This window comes from Trachinotus anak, unplaced genomic scaffold (assembly GCF_046630095.1).
Source record: "Trachinotus anak isolate AG129_WGS33_773 ecotype Australia unplaced genomic scaffold, CSIRO_AGI_Tana_v1 ptg000012l, whole genome shotgun sequence".
Lineage (NCBI taxonomy): Eukaryota > Metazoa > Chordata > Actinopteri > Carangiformes > Carangidae > Trachinotus > Trachinotus anak.
In genome coordinates, this window is record NW_027273863.1 from 10,107,460 (window position 1) to 10,125,878 (window position 18,419).

At 40.8% G+C, this 18,419-nt stretch overlaps 2 protein-coding genes across 4 annotated transcripts; both read right to left on the bottom strand.

Annotated features, from left to right (window-relative positions):
• Positions 1-957: 957 nt before the first annotated feature.
• On the bottom strand, positions 958-13,673 carry LOC139629452 (dipeptidyl peptidase 9). Of its 3 annotated transcripts, none has more exons than XM_071492064.1 (21): positions 13,547-13,673; positions 11,943-12,033; positions 11,543-11,781; positions 11,177-11,289; positions 10,626-10,799; positions 8,892-9,063; positions 8,525-8,635; positions 8,244-8,372; positions 8,093-8,154; positions 7,908-8,008; positions 7,491-7,668; positions 7,230-7,389; positions 6,975-7,054; positions 6,150-6,302; positions 5,512-5,647; positions 4,212-4,357; positions 3,898-4,044; positions 3,622-3,774; positions 3,068-3,210; positions 2,332-2,443; positions 958-2,088 (listed from the first exon to the last, which is right to left on the bottom strand). In XM_071492064.1, the coding sequence occupies exons 2-21, from the start codon at positions 11,996-11,998 to the stop codon at positions 1,996-1,998; spliced, it is 2,658 nt and encodes an 885-aa protein (XP_071348165.1). In that variant the 5' UTR covers positions 11,999-12,033; positions 13,547-13,673; the 3' UTR covers positions 958-1,995. The 3 variants fall into 3 exon arrangements, with proteins under 3 accessions (XP_071348165.1, XP_071348166.1, XP_071348163.1); XM_071492065.1 differs by lacking the exon at positions 13,547-13,673 and adding an exon at positions 13,373-13,530 and having other exon boundaries at positions 8,892-9,060; XM_071492062.1 differs by lacking the exon at positions 13,547-13,673 and adding an exon at positions 13,373-13,530.
• A 463-nt stretch (positions 13,674-14,136) lies between these two features.
• Positions 14,137-16,894, bottom strand: rps15 (ribosomal protein S15). Its single transcript, XM_071492084.1, has 4 exons — positions 16,826-16,894; positions 16,331-16,416; positions 15,541-15,775; positions 14,137-14,294 (listed from the first exon to the last, which is right to left on the bottom strand). The coding sequence occupies exons 1-4, from the start codon at positions 16,826-16,828 to the stop codon at positions 14,181-14,183; spliced, it is 438 nt and encodes a 145-aa protein (XP_071348185.1). The 5' UTR covers positions 16,829-16,894; the 3' UTR covers positions 14,137-14,180.
• Between the last annotated feature and the right edge of the window lie 1,525 nt (positions 16,895-18,419).

Sequence of the window (18,419 nt, forward strand, 5' to 3'; positions counted from 1 at the left end):
ACTAATTGTTTCAACTCTACTTATACTTCGAAATTCATATCCCACATGGTCTAAGCTACCACATTTAGGCAAAAAACGCTTTCTTACTTTCTTACGCACAGTTGGTGTAGATGGGAACATAGGTACCACTCCTTTATGTACTTATGTATACTTATATAACTCTTACACACGCTATTATATCTGTATGCTAATTAAATATGAAGTTATAGCTAGTAGAAGCAATTACCAGGCAACCAGCTAACTCCTGAAAATCATTAGCACCGCTAACGCTTTGGTTTTTAAACAGTTTTTGTACATAGAAAAAAACAAATGAGATAAACCATGTCCATTTGTGAGCTTTAGAAGTGCTGGTGGACAGATTTTGTTACCTTTGGAAAGAGCCAGCTCGGTTAGTTTAGTTGTATGCTAACCTAAGCTAACCGGTCTCTGGCCTTAGCTTCATGTTTACCATGAGATATCAATCGACTCATCGAATCGGTGTATTTTCCTGTGTCAAACTATTCCTGCGAGTGTTAACAATCAGAGTCTTCATATGAACCACTGTAATTACTTTCTTATTGTTGTGAGCGGCAGATTACCTGTTATATAACCTCGGACCAGAGCAGGACTCACCTATGGAGATTACTCTATTGTCATAAGGTTACCATGGAAACAGTGCTGCCTATAATGGAAGGTGCCAGAAGGACCAACAAGCCTCTGCTACTTCACTGCAAGATCTGAAGTGCTTGAAAGGCCATGTTGCTGTAGCAGTGGTGCAGGTTTGATCAGGTGCAGCTCAGAGTGAGTAGGAAAACATGAAGTGGCTACAATTGGGGCTTTGAGTGGAATATTAATACAGGAGAAGTGTGTTTCCCAGTAAGATAGCTTGCAAAGCACACTGCAAAACATACAGACACATGCTGTAGCAAACATACATGATGTGTAACATATTGAAAAAGAAGACTGCAGTTAAAGAGCTTGTGATTGATTCATACATTTATTCATTATCATGTACAAATTGTATTCCGGTGGTACAAAGCTGTTGTAAGACTCCAGTGCTCACCCTCCTGTTGTCTTTATTGCAGTAAAAAAAGGAAATACCAGCATGATCAAGAGTCAAGAGGTACTTTGGCAAATATAAATTATGTGTTAAGAAGGCAAGCAGACATCTCGAGCAATGTAATGTGAGGGGAGAAAACGGCACAAAAGTTTCAATGAGTGCTTCTGTGAGCGCTCATTAAAAAAAAGAATAAAAATCCATAAAAATATTTTATTTTAAACAACACACACTTAAAACACGTGGACAGAGGAAGAGACTTGGTTTTCTTCCTTACTTCATTACACAAACTGCCAGGTACAGACTCACAGTATATGTGGATATTGCAAGTCTGTGTGAGTGTGCTTGTGAGTGTCAGTGTTTATTTATGAAATAAACTGTATTGTACACATAGTGTGTGTGGTGATGTCTGCAAATATGTTTATAGATTCCATTTCATATCTGTGAACTGTAACCCCATTTCTACCACTGACTCAAGTGAATAAAACAGGCGGGGCAAGGGGGAAACAACACGATAACATTTGGCAAAAACCATCATGGTTGCAGATGAGGACGTGGCTGAGCAATGAGTCAATGTGACACAGCCTGCAAATATTTCTCCATATGTCCTTGTCTTTGTTCAGCTTTCAGGGTGAGACACCAAATCTCTGTGCTCGTAAACCATACCCCAGACTGTACACGGGGAGGGGGGGGCATGGAGGAGACAGGGCGAACGAGTAACAGAACAAGAGACAGAGAGAGCGAAAGAGGGAAGTATGGTGGAGAAGTGAGATGACTAGTTCATAGGAGAGAGTGGCTTGTGGCTGCAGAGTGTCTGACAGTCTCTCCACGACCGGGTGAACAGGTGGAGACAGGGGTTGGGATCAGGAGGTCAGGATGAGTAAAGATGGGCGGTGAGCTGGAGGGAGTAAAGGGGGACAGAGGGGAAACTAGACTTCACTTCTTCCCATTGTTTCACTTCAGAGGTATTGTTGTAGAAAGTGCAGCAGCATGATCTCGTAGTGCTCTCCAGACTCAGGGCAGCGAATACTGTGTCGCTCGTTGGGGTAGACCTGGACAATTGAAACAGAGTTGCCATAGATATCATGTATATGACATATATGTATCCTGTAAAATCCATCCTACATAGCTTTACAAAAACACTACAAACTGCACTATAAGTGTTAATCTTAATACACAATCTTGAATAATTTATTGTACTTGATCACCATTAAACGTTACAATGGTCTAAGTGAATACACCGAGCAGCATCAGACAGCTGTGTTAGAGAGTAGTATTAGGTTTGTGAAGCTGACCTGAAGCTGGTAGGGCTTCCCAGCACGGATTATCTGTGACACTAGGAAATTGGTGTGGAAAAAGTGCACGTTCTCATCTAGAAAACCGTGAAGAATCAGCAAACGATTGGGCCTGGAATGACAAGGATTACACAGTTACAATACCTGACAATATAATAAGCTTTCATACAACAAGATATACAGAGCAATTCCTGAAATAACACATTGCCCACTGGTGAAAAGACTCCCCATTCCTTCGTGATTAAGAAGAGGAAAGCCTTCACAGATCCAGATTTATAGAGCTGACACACTGCAGCTGCAGGGCTTCAGCGCCTCTTTAGCATCCAAGAGTAGTGCTCCAACATGCTGTCTGTCAGGCCCTCAGGGTCTGTAAACACTGTTACTAAACACTAAGGCTTGATTTAGCCTGTCAGGTCATTAATAATTTCACACTTGCAGATTTCAATAAATGCTACAAGAAATCTAGACCAGACCAGACCAGACAACACCAATGATCAAAACTGTTTGGTAAAAGAATGGCATCAATACATGTGAAACAGAATGCCCAAATTATCTTTGGTGCACATGTCAGCCTGACTTTCACAGAATATGAAGCATGGGTTTGCAGAAAATAAAACTGCAGTCATGATGAAACATGTACAAATATCTATGCGATTACACAGGACATGCAGCATTGTTAAAAAGCGTTCAAATCCCACATAAAGGCAGGGTGTGTTTAAAGGGTGTGTGTACTGACTCGCTGGGCAGCTTGTCCACATGCAAGGCCACAGATCCTTCCTCATAGCCCTGCTGGTTGTTCTCAGGCACATCCATGTAACGCTCCGTGTAGCCAGTGTCGTAGGCCATCCACACAGTCACTGGGGCACCTGCGATAGCCAGCTGGTGGGGAGGAAGGTAGCAGAAAAAGGTAGTGGTTTAGAGTTGCTGTATGGGTTGCTGGAAAATGTTCAATTACAGTAGACCCTGATATAAATGAAACTTTGAATCCCTCTAGCACAGGGCTGCATCCACAGTTATCCTTACTGAATAAAGGCTGTTAGCACCATACTGTAGCACTGTCCAACACAGACACCATGTGGATGTAAGTGGCAACTACACCTCCACTTTAGATTCAAAACTTCATACCTCAGGAATTAAGCAAGTAATTCTCAGTTTTAAATTCATTACACAGTGATACAAATGCTTTCTTATTTCTTGCTGATGGTGACAGCAGAGAATGCTCACTGATACAAAGTGAGTGTATGGTTTAAAGATAAAAAGCATGGCTGAAGGGCGAAACACCTTCCTAACCTTGAAGACATTGGGTCGCTGGATGAGGCCCATGAGTGAGAGGAAACCACCGTAGGACCAGCCATGGATAGCAACACGGCTCAGGTCCACGAAGTTAAACTTCTCCGCCACATACTGCAGCCCCTCCACCTGGTCCTCGATCTCCACCTGACCCTGGGGAAACAAGGCAAGTCATGTTATGTGTTGATCTTTTTATGACATTCAGTCCTTTTTCTCTTTCCCTGCACATCTGTTTACTGACAATGCATTTGTTTAATTATCTGAATCTTATTTTACCATTTTGTTTTTTAGTGCTCCTTCAAATTCAAGGCCCCTCTGGCAGGAACCCCTGCCATCAATGACAACCACAGCATAGCCCAGAGAGGCCAGCGTGTTCAGACGGAGGTACTTCATCCCCTTGAATGAATTGTTCACCAGTTGCACCTGAAAACAAATACAAAACATGCCTTTCTAAAGATATTTTCCCTTTACACAGTAATACAGGTTTCAAAGCACTACTTCATGTAGTATTTAGTGTACCAAATGGCACAGCAAACACACATGATCAGATCACAGACTGAGGCCAGAATAAAGTGGATATAGCCACAAACCTGTGGGCCTCCATACACAAAGAGAACAGTGGGGTGTTTCCTCCCAGGCTGCAGGTTGTGTGGCTTGTATACCATCCCATAAAGCTGGAAGCCCGACTTTCCTGGAAAGTCAAAAATCTCAGGTGGATTGTAATCTCCTGGGCAACCTGGAAAACATATTAACACATGTGGACATTGGATTAGCAGGGTTGTATAATCCAGGGTTTCTTCACCTAAATCAAAGTGTGTCTAAAAAAAAAAAAAATCTTACTATTAGTTTTACACAGCAATAATACTTGATTTGACATTATACTGTGATGCACTTTCTTGTGAAAACCTACTCATACTGTGGAAGCAACACTGCAATACATCACCTTGTGACACTGGGGTACAAGTTTGTTTTTCCTTTACATTTGAATTCTGGAACTGGTCTACTCTACAGTCTACTCTCTGGTACTTAGGTCAGACTCTTGTGTAGACTCTTCTACTTAACACTATAAGGTGTTTAATGCATACTTGTTAGTAATATGTGATTGGGATGGCACTTAGCCTGTGACTCCTTCACTTCAGAAAAAGCTGCAACATTCAGACATGCACATCAAGACAGTGAAGGATTACCCTCTCACTCCTGGTATTTTTAATCATTTATAAACAAAAATTAACTCTGACACAAAGATGTACGTGTTTGAGCACCACATTATCTGATTGCTGTTAGAATTGTCTAGAGGACGGCACTGTAGATCAAACTTGCCGTCCTTGATCTAATCAAAGCCAGACTCAGCTCTATTGATTGTTCCAAAAATAAAACCACAGATAGGTGGCCAACCTTCACATTTGGCCAGACTGTTCCCTAAGACAAACTAAATGAGATCAATTTTGTAAATGCAGTCTCTGTATAATAAATCAGAATCAAATCTGTGTGCTAATTTACAGCTTCCTTTTTAAACATCAGGTGTGTAATTTATCATTAACGGCAATGGAATTGAAATAAGATTTACTAACAACATTTTCTTTCAAGTGTAGCCAGTATTTTTGAAATATCTGAAGGGGAAATCAATCACATACTAAGAAGCATCTTAAATCAGGATCTGGTATTTGAGCAACTCTGATTTGTCCTTTAGTGTTAAGTTAAGTTTTTAACTACGTCAAAGAAACATTTTGATGTTGAAACAAGCCACTTCTTGTCGACACAGGGGAATACAGCTGGTGTTTGATAATATCTGTACAGACAAACAACAGACAAGTGGTACACAATGTGTACCTTTGTATTTCTGTTAGGAAATGTGCAGCATGGTGGTTTTTCACATCACAGTGTGTTTACCTGGTGATTCCATCATGCTGGCCCAGAACTCAGGTACCATGTGTAGCGGGTCACCTTCTGGACTGGTCAGTCTGTAGACGTGAACACATGGAGGCGTACTCACGTTACTGTAGTGGCTGACAAAAAAGTCGAAGTTCTGCAGAGGGGGAAAAAAAAAAAATCATAAGCATCATGAATTCTGGACCAAACAGAGTAGATAAATATACAAGGACAATGAAGGAAATGCTATCAAAAGACTGGATGCAATTGCAATTTTACACCAGATACTGCAAGGATCTGTGCTACAAGGCCCAACATGAGCTACTGTCAGTGTAGAACACTGCTGACAGCTGCAGAACATTTATCCCATGTACTGCAGACTATCCGACCAATCCCTGGGTGCTTCCACTGATCTGCTTAAATCTCTTCCAAATCTTCTATCTCCCAAAATCTCATGGGTTTAGATAAAAAAATAAATAAAAATACATCACTGTTTTTGTGCCCATGAGCAGAAAAAGGAGTGGTCAACAAAGGACTATTTGTAAGCAACATTAAAATTAAAACATAAAAAAAAATGGCTGAGAAAATAAGCAGATGGACTGATGAAATGTGCACCTATGGATTTTTGGACCAGTAGGTAAACAAATGAATAGTCTTACCTGACTAACAGAGCAGCTGTGTGAGAAGCCAGGCTTGGTTAGTCTGACCACGTCTCCAGGTGAGTCATAGCTGACCACGTAGAGGTGGTGCTCCAGAGGAGTGTCTCTGGTGCCCTGGAAGTACACCAATTTTGTTGCCTCGTTCACCCAGATCTAGGAAAAGAAAAAAATTAATGAATGACTCTCTGTGATGGGTTATGTTTTAATCCTGAAATTGAGCATTTGTGAATATAAACATCCATAAATTCTGCAGCTCAAATAAACAGTTCAGGCAAAAAGTATCAGAACAGTGATATTTAATTGTTTTGGTTGTGTATTCCAGTACATTGGTTTTGAATCCGTTTTTAGAGGTTATAACAGCTTTCGGCGTTGATGATGTTCATATCCATACTGAATGAACAATGTCAGATTTCTTTTTACTTACTTCCCCAATTTTAGTACAATGCAGCAGCACAATATCCCTGAGGACCAGACTGAAGGCAAAAATCCCCAAAACAAGCAAGTGAAGGTGGCTGCAGTAAAAGCCTGGCAGAACATCATCAGGGAATATACCCTGTGTCAGCTGATGTCAATCAGTTGTAGGCTTCAGACACTGAAACCCAAGTCCTTCATCTGATGTAGACGTAAACACCCTCAAATTCAATCTGAGAGTCAGAACATTACCCTCATAATCACCGTTTCATTTCAAAACCAATGTGCTGGAGCACAGAGTCCACACAACAAAGTATATGTAACTGTCCAAATACTTTCTGAGTCTGACTGCACTCTATACAACTTTTATAGGTATGAATTTTATATATCCAACACTGATGGACTTTGTCTAACCTTGGAACCATGTCTTGCTAACACTTCCCATTCTCCAGTGGTCAGTGTAATCTCCTCCTTGATTGCACATTTGAAGTCTCCTGGAGAAAACAGATAAGAGAATCAACACGCTCCTTGACATACCGAAAACTCTGACGTAAACCATGGTAGCTGCGTTCAGATGAGATAAAATTGTTTTAGCTTTAAAAACATACAGCTATGAGATTTGACAGATATCATCTCAAAAAAATGCAGGAGCATCCCCGCGTCTCTTACCCTCTATGTGTTGGTAGTCCTCTGCCCATTGGTAGCAGCCTGGTTGTAACAGGGATGTGATTTTATACAGGTGGCTGAAACCTGTTTTAGACTCATTTACCCAAATGAAAGTAAACTCATCCTCTGTCGTTTGAATAAAGGGATAGAATATATCATGAACCTGTGGGAGAAGAAGAACCGTTAGCCAGCCTACTGGATGCTTAAAGCCGAAGAACCTTGCAACACACACAACAAAAGAGAGCAGCATGTGAAAAGACCTACATTAATCCAGACATCAGTGGTCTCTTCATAGATTATGTATGGCTGTGTGTTACTGGGCACGGCCTCCAGACTCTCCTGCCTCTGAGCTGGGTCGTCTGTGACTGGGATGAAGAGGGCTGGGGGCAGGAGGACCAGCTGTAGTCTCCTCTGACTGCGGTCCAGAAGCACTGCCCAGCCACTAGGGGAACACGAAACACACAAAACTCAAAGATTGCTTTTTACTTTAAGACTAACTGATTATAGAAACAACTACTACATTACAAACAATAAACATGAGCATTGTTCCCCATTAATGTAACACTTTTTCAAACACTTAAGAGAACGTTATCCGCCCGTATTCATGTCACAGTATTATGAGTGCCAACAACAGAATAACAGCATCACTGAATCAAAATTTTTTTTGACTGTAACACTCACTATTTGCCATCATTCGTCCATCCTACTCTGGCGATGTATTCTGTCCCAGGAAACAAGGAGGTAAAGGGGACGACCAGTTCTTTATCTTGCATGCTCACAATCTGTAAGTACAACAACCGCACAAGCACATTAGGAACATCTAATTATCATGTTGGAGAAGAAAAAAAAGATAATGAAAAACTCACTCTTCCTTGCTGGTCTGTCTTTATCTCTGCCAGTTTAAGGGTAGCCTGGGGATTTTTGCTACCTGTAAATAAAGGCATTAGGAAAATATAAATGATAGAAATGGTCAGTAAAACTATTCTGTACGGACACAGTGCACAGGGCCACACTGACCTGTGCGAGGATATCTGTAAGCATCTGCTTTCCGCTCCTCCAGTGCTGGAGATGGAACATGAATTATCTCTACTTCCGTCTCATCCACCTCTTCGTACAGAAGGTACACTGTTTTACCTCCATCAGAGTCTGACAGGAGGAGAAAAACAATCACTGTACACAGTGTACACAGAAAATAGTGTATACACACAAACAGAAGGACGAACACCTAGCAGCATCGGGTGTCAGTCTTATTCCTTGGGTACACGAACGACTTGGGTATCTAAATACTAAATGCTGACCTTCCACTGCTGAGGGACTCCACCAGTAGCCAGTGAAACGGTCAAACTCTTCCTGGATGACAAACGTTGCCACACCGGCAGACTTAGGATCCTCCTTAACATTATCCACACCTGGAAGATATTAAATAAAAATGAAAAAATAAATAAAAAACATGATGATGTCACTGGTATTACTGTAAAAATATGAATTATACAGTACAGTACAATTACAACTTGATATGAAAAAATATAACATATTAATCATATTGTCTTGCATGTAATTTAAAACGAGGTTGAATTGGATGCAGAGGAAAGCTACAAAGCTGCTCAGCACGTGGCATGTTATTGCTTATTCAAATCATCCAAAGGAAACCCAGAAGCTTCAGACCTTTGTGGCAGTAAGTGAGTCTCCTTTCCTCGCCAGTCTTAATGCTGGCTATCCACAGGTCATTATTGTTGATGAAGGCTATGAAGTCAGGGTCTCCAGGGCAGACCTTGGGGTCCATACGGGTCCCTGAGCACTGGGTCTTGATCTCCATAGGCTTTACAGGAGCAGACTGCTAAAACCAAAACACACAATCTTAGTCATGGGGGAAAAGAAGCAGGACCTTGGATGCAAAGATATAGGTAGAGGTACTTGCTTGATGAAAGCATTGTTTAAAATTCAGACACTGACATGTATTAGTACATTGAAACGATCCATGTTCTATCAGAAGGCATTCTTAAAGACTCCTAATTGAGCTAGAAGCTGTCTCACCTGCTGATGTTTTGAAATGAAAGCGGTGTTTGTTAGAATAGAGAACAGACTGAAAGCTCATTTTATAGACTGCTTCAAAAGTGCAAAAATGTTTTTCCCAATGCTCATCAACTCTTCTAATCTCATTTCTTCAGCATCATCACCTCTGAGTTAAGGCATGTCCTCTGCACAAATGTTGATGTTATCGCTGTTAAATAAGTATGAAATCAACAGGGTTATTATGTAAAATTAATATTTTTTTTTAAAACAAATTTTACTTATTTACTTTTTGCCCAAAATGTTGCATCGTGTTATATCCATCAAAAGAACAAGGCACTAACTACCCACAGCCCCACAATTATGCATCAAATACAGTGCAATCGGAGAAACACCATGTGACAGGAAGTTATCTTTTGGCCATTTTTGGCTTTATTATGAGAAGGACAGTGAGAGAGAGATAGCAAAGTTGGATTCGAACCCAGGCCGCTAGTGTACGGACTGAGCCTACATGGTATCCGCTCTACAAGGTGAACCCCTGGGGTGCCCTAGGACAATTTAAAGGCAACTGTATGAAAGTTACAAAAGGAACAAAAACAATGCACAAGTGGCAAAAATTAAGATGCACCAATTTTGATCAGTATCCCAAATTCGATCCAACTGTATCATGTAATATGACCTGAAACTGCAATCTGAAGACCATTAACAATCACAAACAGAAACTTAACAGAACTTGTCTGGTGCTTCTGTGACAACTACATCTTGACATCTACATCTTGAGCTTCACACAACCAGAATTTATAGCGAAGTTGTCATCCAAGGCCAACACACAAAGATCAACAACATCAGGTAAGGGCACAAAAGCTGAAACCCTGAACAATGGAAAACGGAATATAGTCCCATGACCATCGTTTCTCCCATGATATATGTTACACCCCCTAGGCAAGCTGGGTGGCAGTTCAGGACTATATGCTATTAAAAAATACATTCAGCACTGAAACATTTGGATTTGAATATATGGCCACATATTTTACGCACACAATAGTGCATTAATTATGCCCCATGAATGGATGACACTACACTAAGAATGAAATAAACCATTTGCAGTATGGAACCCCATTTACTCAGTGCCAGACAGAAAATGTTGTCAATAGATTCACAGCAAAAGATCAGCTCTACCTAGCAGATGCTTCTGATATTCTTCATTTTCTTAAATGGCTGCAAACTATTTAAGTTCAGTCCCAAACAGTGTATTCAGTGCACCAGTGCCTCCGTACAGCTGTACTATGAGAGGTCGGAGCTTGCACATCTTTACCTTGCTCTAAATTAAATCTGTCCTCAGTATCTAGGGATTCTAATTTGAGGGGAGAAAATCAGCACTGTACTCACGATGAAGCCATTGTTGCCTCCATCCTGACAGTAGAAGAGGCTGTTGCTGGCCTGGAAGAGAAACAGGCCTGTCTGAGCATGGTAGTCATAGGAGGTGATACCAAATGCTCCCAATCGTTTACGCTCTCTCAGCAGCTCCTCCTCTCGAGAGTAAGCCCCCTGGTGTGGTGTAGCCTTAGAGAACCGACAGGAAATACAGAAGATATATAACAATTGTAATAGACTGAAGAGATTTTTTTCTATACAAGTTTGCTAGATAACAAGTTTTAGTACGCTAAAATATACAGTATTATTACTGTAAAGTATAGCTGACCACATTCAACTGACCCCCCCCCCCCCAACAAATAATTGTATGATGATTGTACAGTACAAGCATTCCTCTCATAGTTTCTGCCACGGTTGCTTAATCTTTCGAGTTTCAGAATACTTTACTGGTGCTATAAAAAGCAATACTGCCACACCTTCAGGGACTGATTACCTCATCCATTCGTGAGACACATCACATTATGCTGTTTGATATTGACACTAACAGGAAGAGAGGGGGAATTCACCTGGAAGTGATCCAGCATCTGTTTCCATGACAACACTAAGAGAGCCTCTTTACGGATCTTCTTGGGGATTTCTGAGTAGAGTAACGAGTTCTCTCTGCTCCCATAAGGCATCCCTGGTAAGCACATGGAAAAGAATCAAAGGTAACTTAAACAACAACAACAAATAAAAAGGCTTGTGCTAACTGGAAAATGAGAAATTCAATAAAGTGACTGTTTTAATGTCATGAGGAAATCATATTCTGCTGCCTAGAGCAGAAAAACATGACTGAGGTCAAATGAAAGGAGTACAAATAAGCTGCAGTACAGAGAAAATACAAATCATAAGCTGATACAGGGGATTGTCTGCGGCATCATCAATCAGCTTACCGAGGTAATACAACCGGTGGGAATGGGGTCCATTCTCATCCTTCTTCTGCACAAATTGGAAGTCATGGGGGGCCTTGTTAGCGATCATGCCCGAATACTTCCTGCTACAGTGGATAATGTCACGAAGGCCCTCCCAAGAGTGTTTCTCCACAAAGTACTGAGATGGGACATCCTCCATCTCCACCACCTCTGTACTGTGCGAAAGGCCGTCCACAGCCGTCATGCTCACTGCCACACAACTGGATGTTGACATAAGACAGAGCTGATTAAAGGTGTCGACACTCAGACACACCAGCACTTGTGCATTCCCTTAATGGAATTGGTCAAAACATTTATTCATTCATCTTCCTAAACAAAGCAGTTAAAAGGCGTAACATTAACCCAACGTGTCATACCGTACCTTTTCCAGATACCCTCTTTATTGTCACAAAGTCTGACCCTCTTGACTCTATGCATTCACCGGTCAACGCGCCTCACTCCAATTCTGTAACCTATGAACAAAGTGCAGTACTAATATCATTCAGAATTCCTAAATAGAAAATAACAAATAGAGTAAACCCTGGTGATAGGGAGACAGTAATTCCTTATTATGGTATGAACATACTTTTCTATGCACCAGTCCTCTTTCTTGGCTGATAAGACTTTCATGACTGGGGGGCATTTTTACATTTTCGTTTTTACAACAGTCCTCGGACTACAACACAGTGATGGAAAGGTGCCCCAGGGAGAAGGGGAAAAACATAAATCAGTCATAAAGCTCCACTGTAAAGAAACATAGAAACTAAGGATCAATTAAGGATCATGATTCCTATTATTCCTCCCATGTGAAACTATGTCCAACTCTGTATGTGATGTAAAGGTTTATGGAATACCACACATTCCTTCCTTTATAATCTGTGTCGGGTGAGGGATCAGTATAGTGAACACAGCTGTGAGCAAGATCATATGCTCTTAACAATTGTGCCTTGCTAATGTTGGGGTTAGGAAGGTGACTGACGTTGTGGTGAGGCACCTTAAGTCTGTGTATAAGAAACAGTGAGCTCACAACAAATACACAAAGCAGCATATAGCAGAGCAAATGATGTGGAGACCTATATGAGGCGTGGGCTGATGGAAGCGTATTTATGAATGGGGATCACCCAAATGTAGATCTGACTTTTTATCTGCCTGTACAATAGGAAGTGCATCTATACCAGTGACACAGTTGAGTCTTCTCCCCTGAACATTAAACTTTCACTTATCGTGGTCTCTGTGTTATGGTGTAAAATGTGTCAAAATGGAAAGAATTACTCTGCAACTTGTAACGTTGTACATGGAAAGGCCCCATATGGCCGAGCTGGTTACTTGAGAGCCTTTCGCAAGCTAATTATAAGGGTGGGGAACAAGTCGGAAGAAAGATAAAATACCGGTACCGTTACTGTTAACAGTTAGCTAGCCTACAATAGATCTTTGTTCTCGGATTTGAACTCCTCAGTCACACTGAGAAAAACACCGGCAAATTCATTTGTGTTGACACTTTTAACGACACTAACGTTACATTTGGCAGTGAATGACAAAACCCTGAGTTGTTAGAAAATGACAGTTATGAAGCAGTGTCTATGTTTAAAAAAAATCTTGCTTGGGTACATTTTGACATGACAGCTCTCTTCTGTCATTTTCGCTGTGAAGCTAACTAGCTACCTACCGCTAACCTAGCTAAAAACTAGCTAGCCGCTAGCTAGCGGTTTCTGGTTTTCTGTGAAAAAAAAAAATTATATTAAAATAATAAAAATAACAGATGCTCAGACGGCCGTCCTTATGAAACAAGATAAAATTAAGGAAAATACTCACCAATCTGGTCACCGTTTTCTTTGACCAAGTTCAAGACTGTATTAGCTTGGTGTCAATAAACAGATTTTGCAACTGCTAAAGGTTGTATCCATGGCCCAGAGTGGCCACACACAAAATGTAGCTGGCTTTCAGATCGGAAAAAGGAGGAACCTTGAGTCTAGCAAGAGCGCTCACCGGTATGTTTTCAGGGCTGCACCGCCGCTCTGAGGAGGCGTCAGCAGCGGTCAGCGCAGCGAGGTGGCGGTGGTAGGATGGTTCATGACCCACAGACTGACTCCTATTCCTCCCACATTGGTTTAATCTATTTTACAGGCACTAGCTTGGACTGCACAAAAGACTGGTGCCGCCTTCTGGCAAATATTTAAGTATATGCGGATAAACCACTAAAAGGCAGCATCATCGCACAATATTACATTACCCAAAGCCACTATAGATTTTAATTATTTTCCATTCAAATCAGTGTATAAAATCCACTGGCACGCATGTTCTTAAAATATTAACTTGCATGTTCTGAGCCTTTGGTGATGAGATATGAAACAACACCTTTGCTATATGCAACTTCCCTGGTTTTGCAGTTTGAATCATAACTCTAGCAAAGTAAAAATATTCTGTTTATTATTAGAGTTCCTTAGAAGAAGCCCATGCTATTTATTAAGTGATCTAAAAAGTTGAAAACTCAAACTTGAAGATAATACCTTGTACACAAGCAATTCATCTTTATTTTTGAAACAATATGCAGAAGAAAGCAAAGCAGACAAGTTGAGTGGAGCACCCAGTTTTTTTTATTTATACAAAGAATACAGCCATTCTACTTCAGAGGGATGAAACGAGAAGAGTGTGTGGCTCCAATACCAGGGCGACCGTGCTTGACTGGTTTGTAGGTGATGGAGAACTCGCCCAAGTAGTGACCACACATCTCAGGCTGTGGAGAGGAAAAACAGCATTTTAGTAACAAGACAAACGCTGAACAGTAACAGTGCAGAACAATCAGGTGGGAGATAGTAGTGGCAAGGAATTATTTACTTCTTAAACTGACATTCAAAAGATTAAAAAACTCACTCAAAATACTCAAACTCACAAAGACAAACATTAAAATAAAGACAACCTGTGATGCAAGACGTGGCTCTGCATATACATCAAACTTCAAGCCATAAAACAGTATGTACTATTTTAGTAGCTGCTAATAATATATTCAGGTTTATGACAAGATTCACTGTGTTCCTGTATAAGTAAGTAGGGTTAATATGGTGTATATCTAAGGCTTAGACTTAGTCATGCAGAGTTTGGTCAATGCACTTTGGAAGTTGCTTAAACTAGCTTTGTTAGCCTGCATGTTCCTGTAGGTAATGTTTATGGCAGGATTTTTATTATTCTGCAGCATCCTGCATTCATATTAAATGAATAAACCATGGTGTTGTCACTTGGCTTTTTCATGGCCTTTAATGTTCTGCATACTGCGGTTATGAAATCCAAGTTTTAAGGGCTGTTGTAGACAAGGACATTTTTTTTCCTGGGGGGCTATTTGAGTGAAACAGATTACTCAGAAGGAGGGTTGACTGAGGAAATTTACAGAGAATGCAAACTGAGACAAGCACAGGGAGGATTACTTTAGAATTTGCCAAGACAATATTTCAACATCTGTACCGACCTGAATCAGTTTACAATTTCTTTTCCTAGCTTGATAGTTGTGCATTTATGGAGCTGTATCATAGTAGTGTATTGTCTATTTTTAGGGAATGATCTAATCATATGAAGATTCATTCCACCATGGTTCTACAATGTAACAATTTTAACTATTAAAAATATGACTTGGTGTGGAAAATGCTATCTGAGGAACAAGAAAACAAGTTTAAAAAAAAAAAAAAAAAAAAAAAACTAAAACTGTATGCCTAATGCAGTGGCATTAATAAAAAGATCAGACTGAAAACTGAATAAGAATCACAGCGTAACTCTGACAAATGACCACAACTTAATGTGCAGTTGGTCAAATATAAGAAGCCACATTGCCTGGACCAATGTAAGCTTTATTTTAAACTCATTTGACCTGACCTTGTTTCTCTGACATATGCCTTCTTCAAAATATGAAGAAACTACCAGATGTCTATACAGGCCCGGGTTTCAAAATGTACACATGCGCTCTCACTCACACCTAATGAACAACACCTCACCTTGATTTCAACCTGGTTGAAAGTCTTGCCGTTGTACACGCCAACCATGGACCCAACCATCTCAGGCAGGATGACCATGTCCCTCAGATGGGTCTTCACCACCTCTGGTTTCTCCATGGGGGGAGCCTCTTTCTTTGCCTTACGCAGGCGCTTCAGGAGGGACTGCTGCTTGCGGCGCAGGCCACGGTTCAGCCTCCTCCTCTGGCGGGCGCAGTACAGCTGCATCAGCTGCTCACTGTAGAGGGAGAGAGGACAGTGATGCCAATGAAACCCCTGACCACCTTTGAAACAAAAAAATTGCTTGTCAGATGCAGACACCGTCCAGCTCAGGGGCAGCTATTGGCTGGCAAATACCATGTCTATGAACAACCTTTCAACTCTGACACTGGAATTGAAAAACAGGAAAGGAAAATAAAGATGGACGAACAAGGAGGACTTCAGAGTTTCTTTGTTCAAAGTAATGTTTTAGTAATAATTTCCCTCTGATAAAGGCGCTGCTGATATACGAGACAATCAGATTTATTGTAACCCGCTAAGAACAGAATTAAAAGATGTCAACACTTGCAGGGCCTGGGTTTCATCTTTTCAGATTTAAGGGACAAGGTTTCTTTCAAAACCCTCACGCCAATACTGTGAGGACATGCAGGTTTGAAAGAAATTGTACAATGTGTGATTATAATACGTGCTGGAGCTTCACACCACACCTATTAGGCAAAATCCCAGTTTCCAACCAGGGATGGCACTGGGGCCCCAGCTGACCACAATGCAGCAACAGCGGTGTGTCACTTACTAGGACATGTCCAGAAGCTGGTCCAGGTCCACACCTCTGTAGGTGAACTTCCTGAAGGTACGCTTCTTCTTGATCTCGGTATCCGCCTGGTAGAGACAGACATGGTTCCCAGTCAGTGTGTAGCTCACAGTTAGCAATAGCGGTGTAGCGCAAATGCCTAACTCACAACTGTCACCGATGTAAATCTGTAGGACAGTTTATCAACTCTCTCATGAGCAGGGCAGGAACATTATTATGGCAGGTCATGTTTAACTACTAGTTCAGCCTGTACTGACCCCACCGGGTTAGCTTAGCCACAGATGGCCATAGCTGAGGCTAATACAGAGCCTACAAACACAGATTTATCTGATATTTTGGGCAACGATTTTCCGCTGAATGGTCAGTAACCGTGTGAAACTGTCGGAGAACATAGTCAGCTACCCTAATCGTTCACTCTAGAGCTCAGATGCATACAGATTATGTTTTGACGAGCCTCAGGATCGGTTAGGGACCTACCATCTTGCCTGATGTTCCGGGGGAAAAGAACGGACACAAGTCTCATTCGGCCTGATATCGCGCGATTTGAAGCTGACATCCGGTGGCGTCTTCCGGCGTCAGTGCGCTCTGTGAGCAGCAGGCGGCGCAGTTGCACCATTACTGCGGTTTCTGACCAGCGTCAAGTTTCTACCGACGTGTACCGTTTTCAGCACCGTTTCTATGCATCAGGGTTTAGCCCAGTCTTACTTCTGTATATGAGGAAGAGAACACAGGATTACAAAGCGAAAACTATACAGAAAAAAGAAACAAACAAAACAAAACAAAAAAAAAAAAACAATATATCATTGGTTTGTATGTTGGGTTTTTAATAACGTGGCAAAGTAACAATATTTAGTGAAATACTATACTTTACTTCAGTTTTGAGGTTCTTCTACTCCAGTATTTCCATTTGATGCCACTTTATGCTTCTCATCAAATAAATTTTTGGTGGAAATATTTTTTTCAATTTTTGTATTTTTGTATTTTTTTTTACATAAATACAAATGAAAAGATCATAAAACACAAGACAGTGTTTGAGCTCAAACCAGTGGGGTACCCCCTCACCAAGAGGCAGTGTCCAGTTGGGTGCCTTCTCACATTTTTTTGATACTATATGTCTGTGAGTTGTCTCCAGCTCCACCAAAGTGAAATTCCCCTCTAAACTTCTCACATGGTTTGATTTGAAGAAGTGTTTGGGGCTCAAAGATGTAAAACTCTCCAATAGATCACTATTATACAAACGTGTTTTATCTTGTGACCACTGCACTGCACTGTCTAAATTTATATAAACTATCTCCACCATGACCAAGCTGCAGCAGTAAAATGCTGCTTAGGCCTACAGAAATATGCCCCAGTATTAACAATATAATAATGTCATACATAACAATGTATCAGTCAAAGGGGACACTTCACTGGAGAATGAGATAAGATCATTTTGCTGATAATACTTTTTTGACGTTGACTTAAGTAAAATTTTGAATGTGACTCAACTCAGTATAAATTTACTCAAGTATGGGACCCTACTTGAGTATTTTTGGACACCATCTCATTTTCAGATAATCATTGTACTTTTAACACATTGATTCAATGCTTGTATCAGTGAGTGCAAATGACATTTTGACTATTAAAAGAATTGAAAAGCCCTTACAACACATGTACTGATATAGGAATTACAGGGATAATAAATGTGACATTAAATGTCACACATCTATTCTTAGACTAAAGTGGTTCAAGATCGAAAGCCCGGATTATTTTGAAATCTTTCAGGACCAATGATGACGAGGTCCTCGGTTTTATCAAGAATGTTGTAACACACAGAAATGCCCTACTAGCATTTACCATGCTGCACTACTTCACCTGATCTCCTTACACCTTTAGAACAGATATAATGCTTCTCGTACTGCACTGAAGCTTTAATGTTGTCCCTCACTTGTATGTCGCTTTGCATAAAAGTGTCTGCCAATGAGTAAATGTGAATGTAAATATATTGGAATATCCAACACATGGTTAATGTTTGAAAATTTAATTTGGACTTATGTTATGGAGTTTTCATTTTTTCCACTGCTGCAACCAA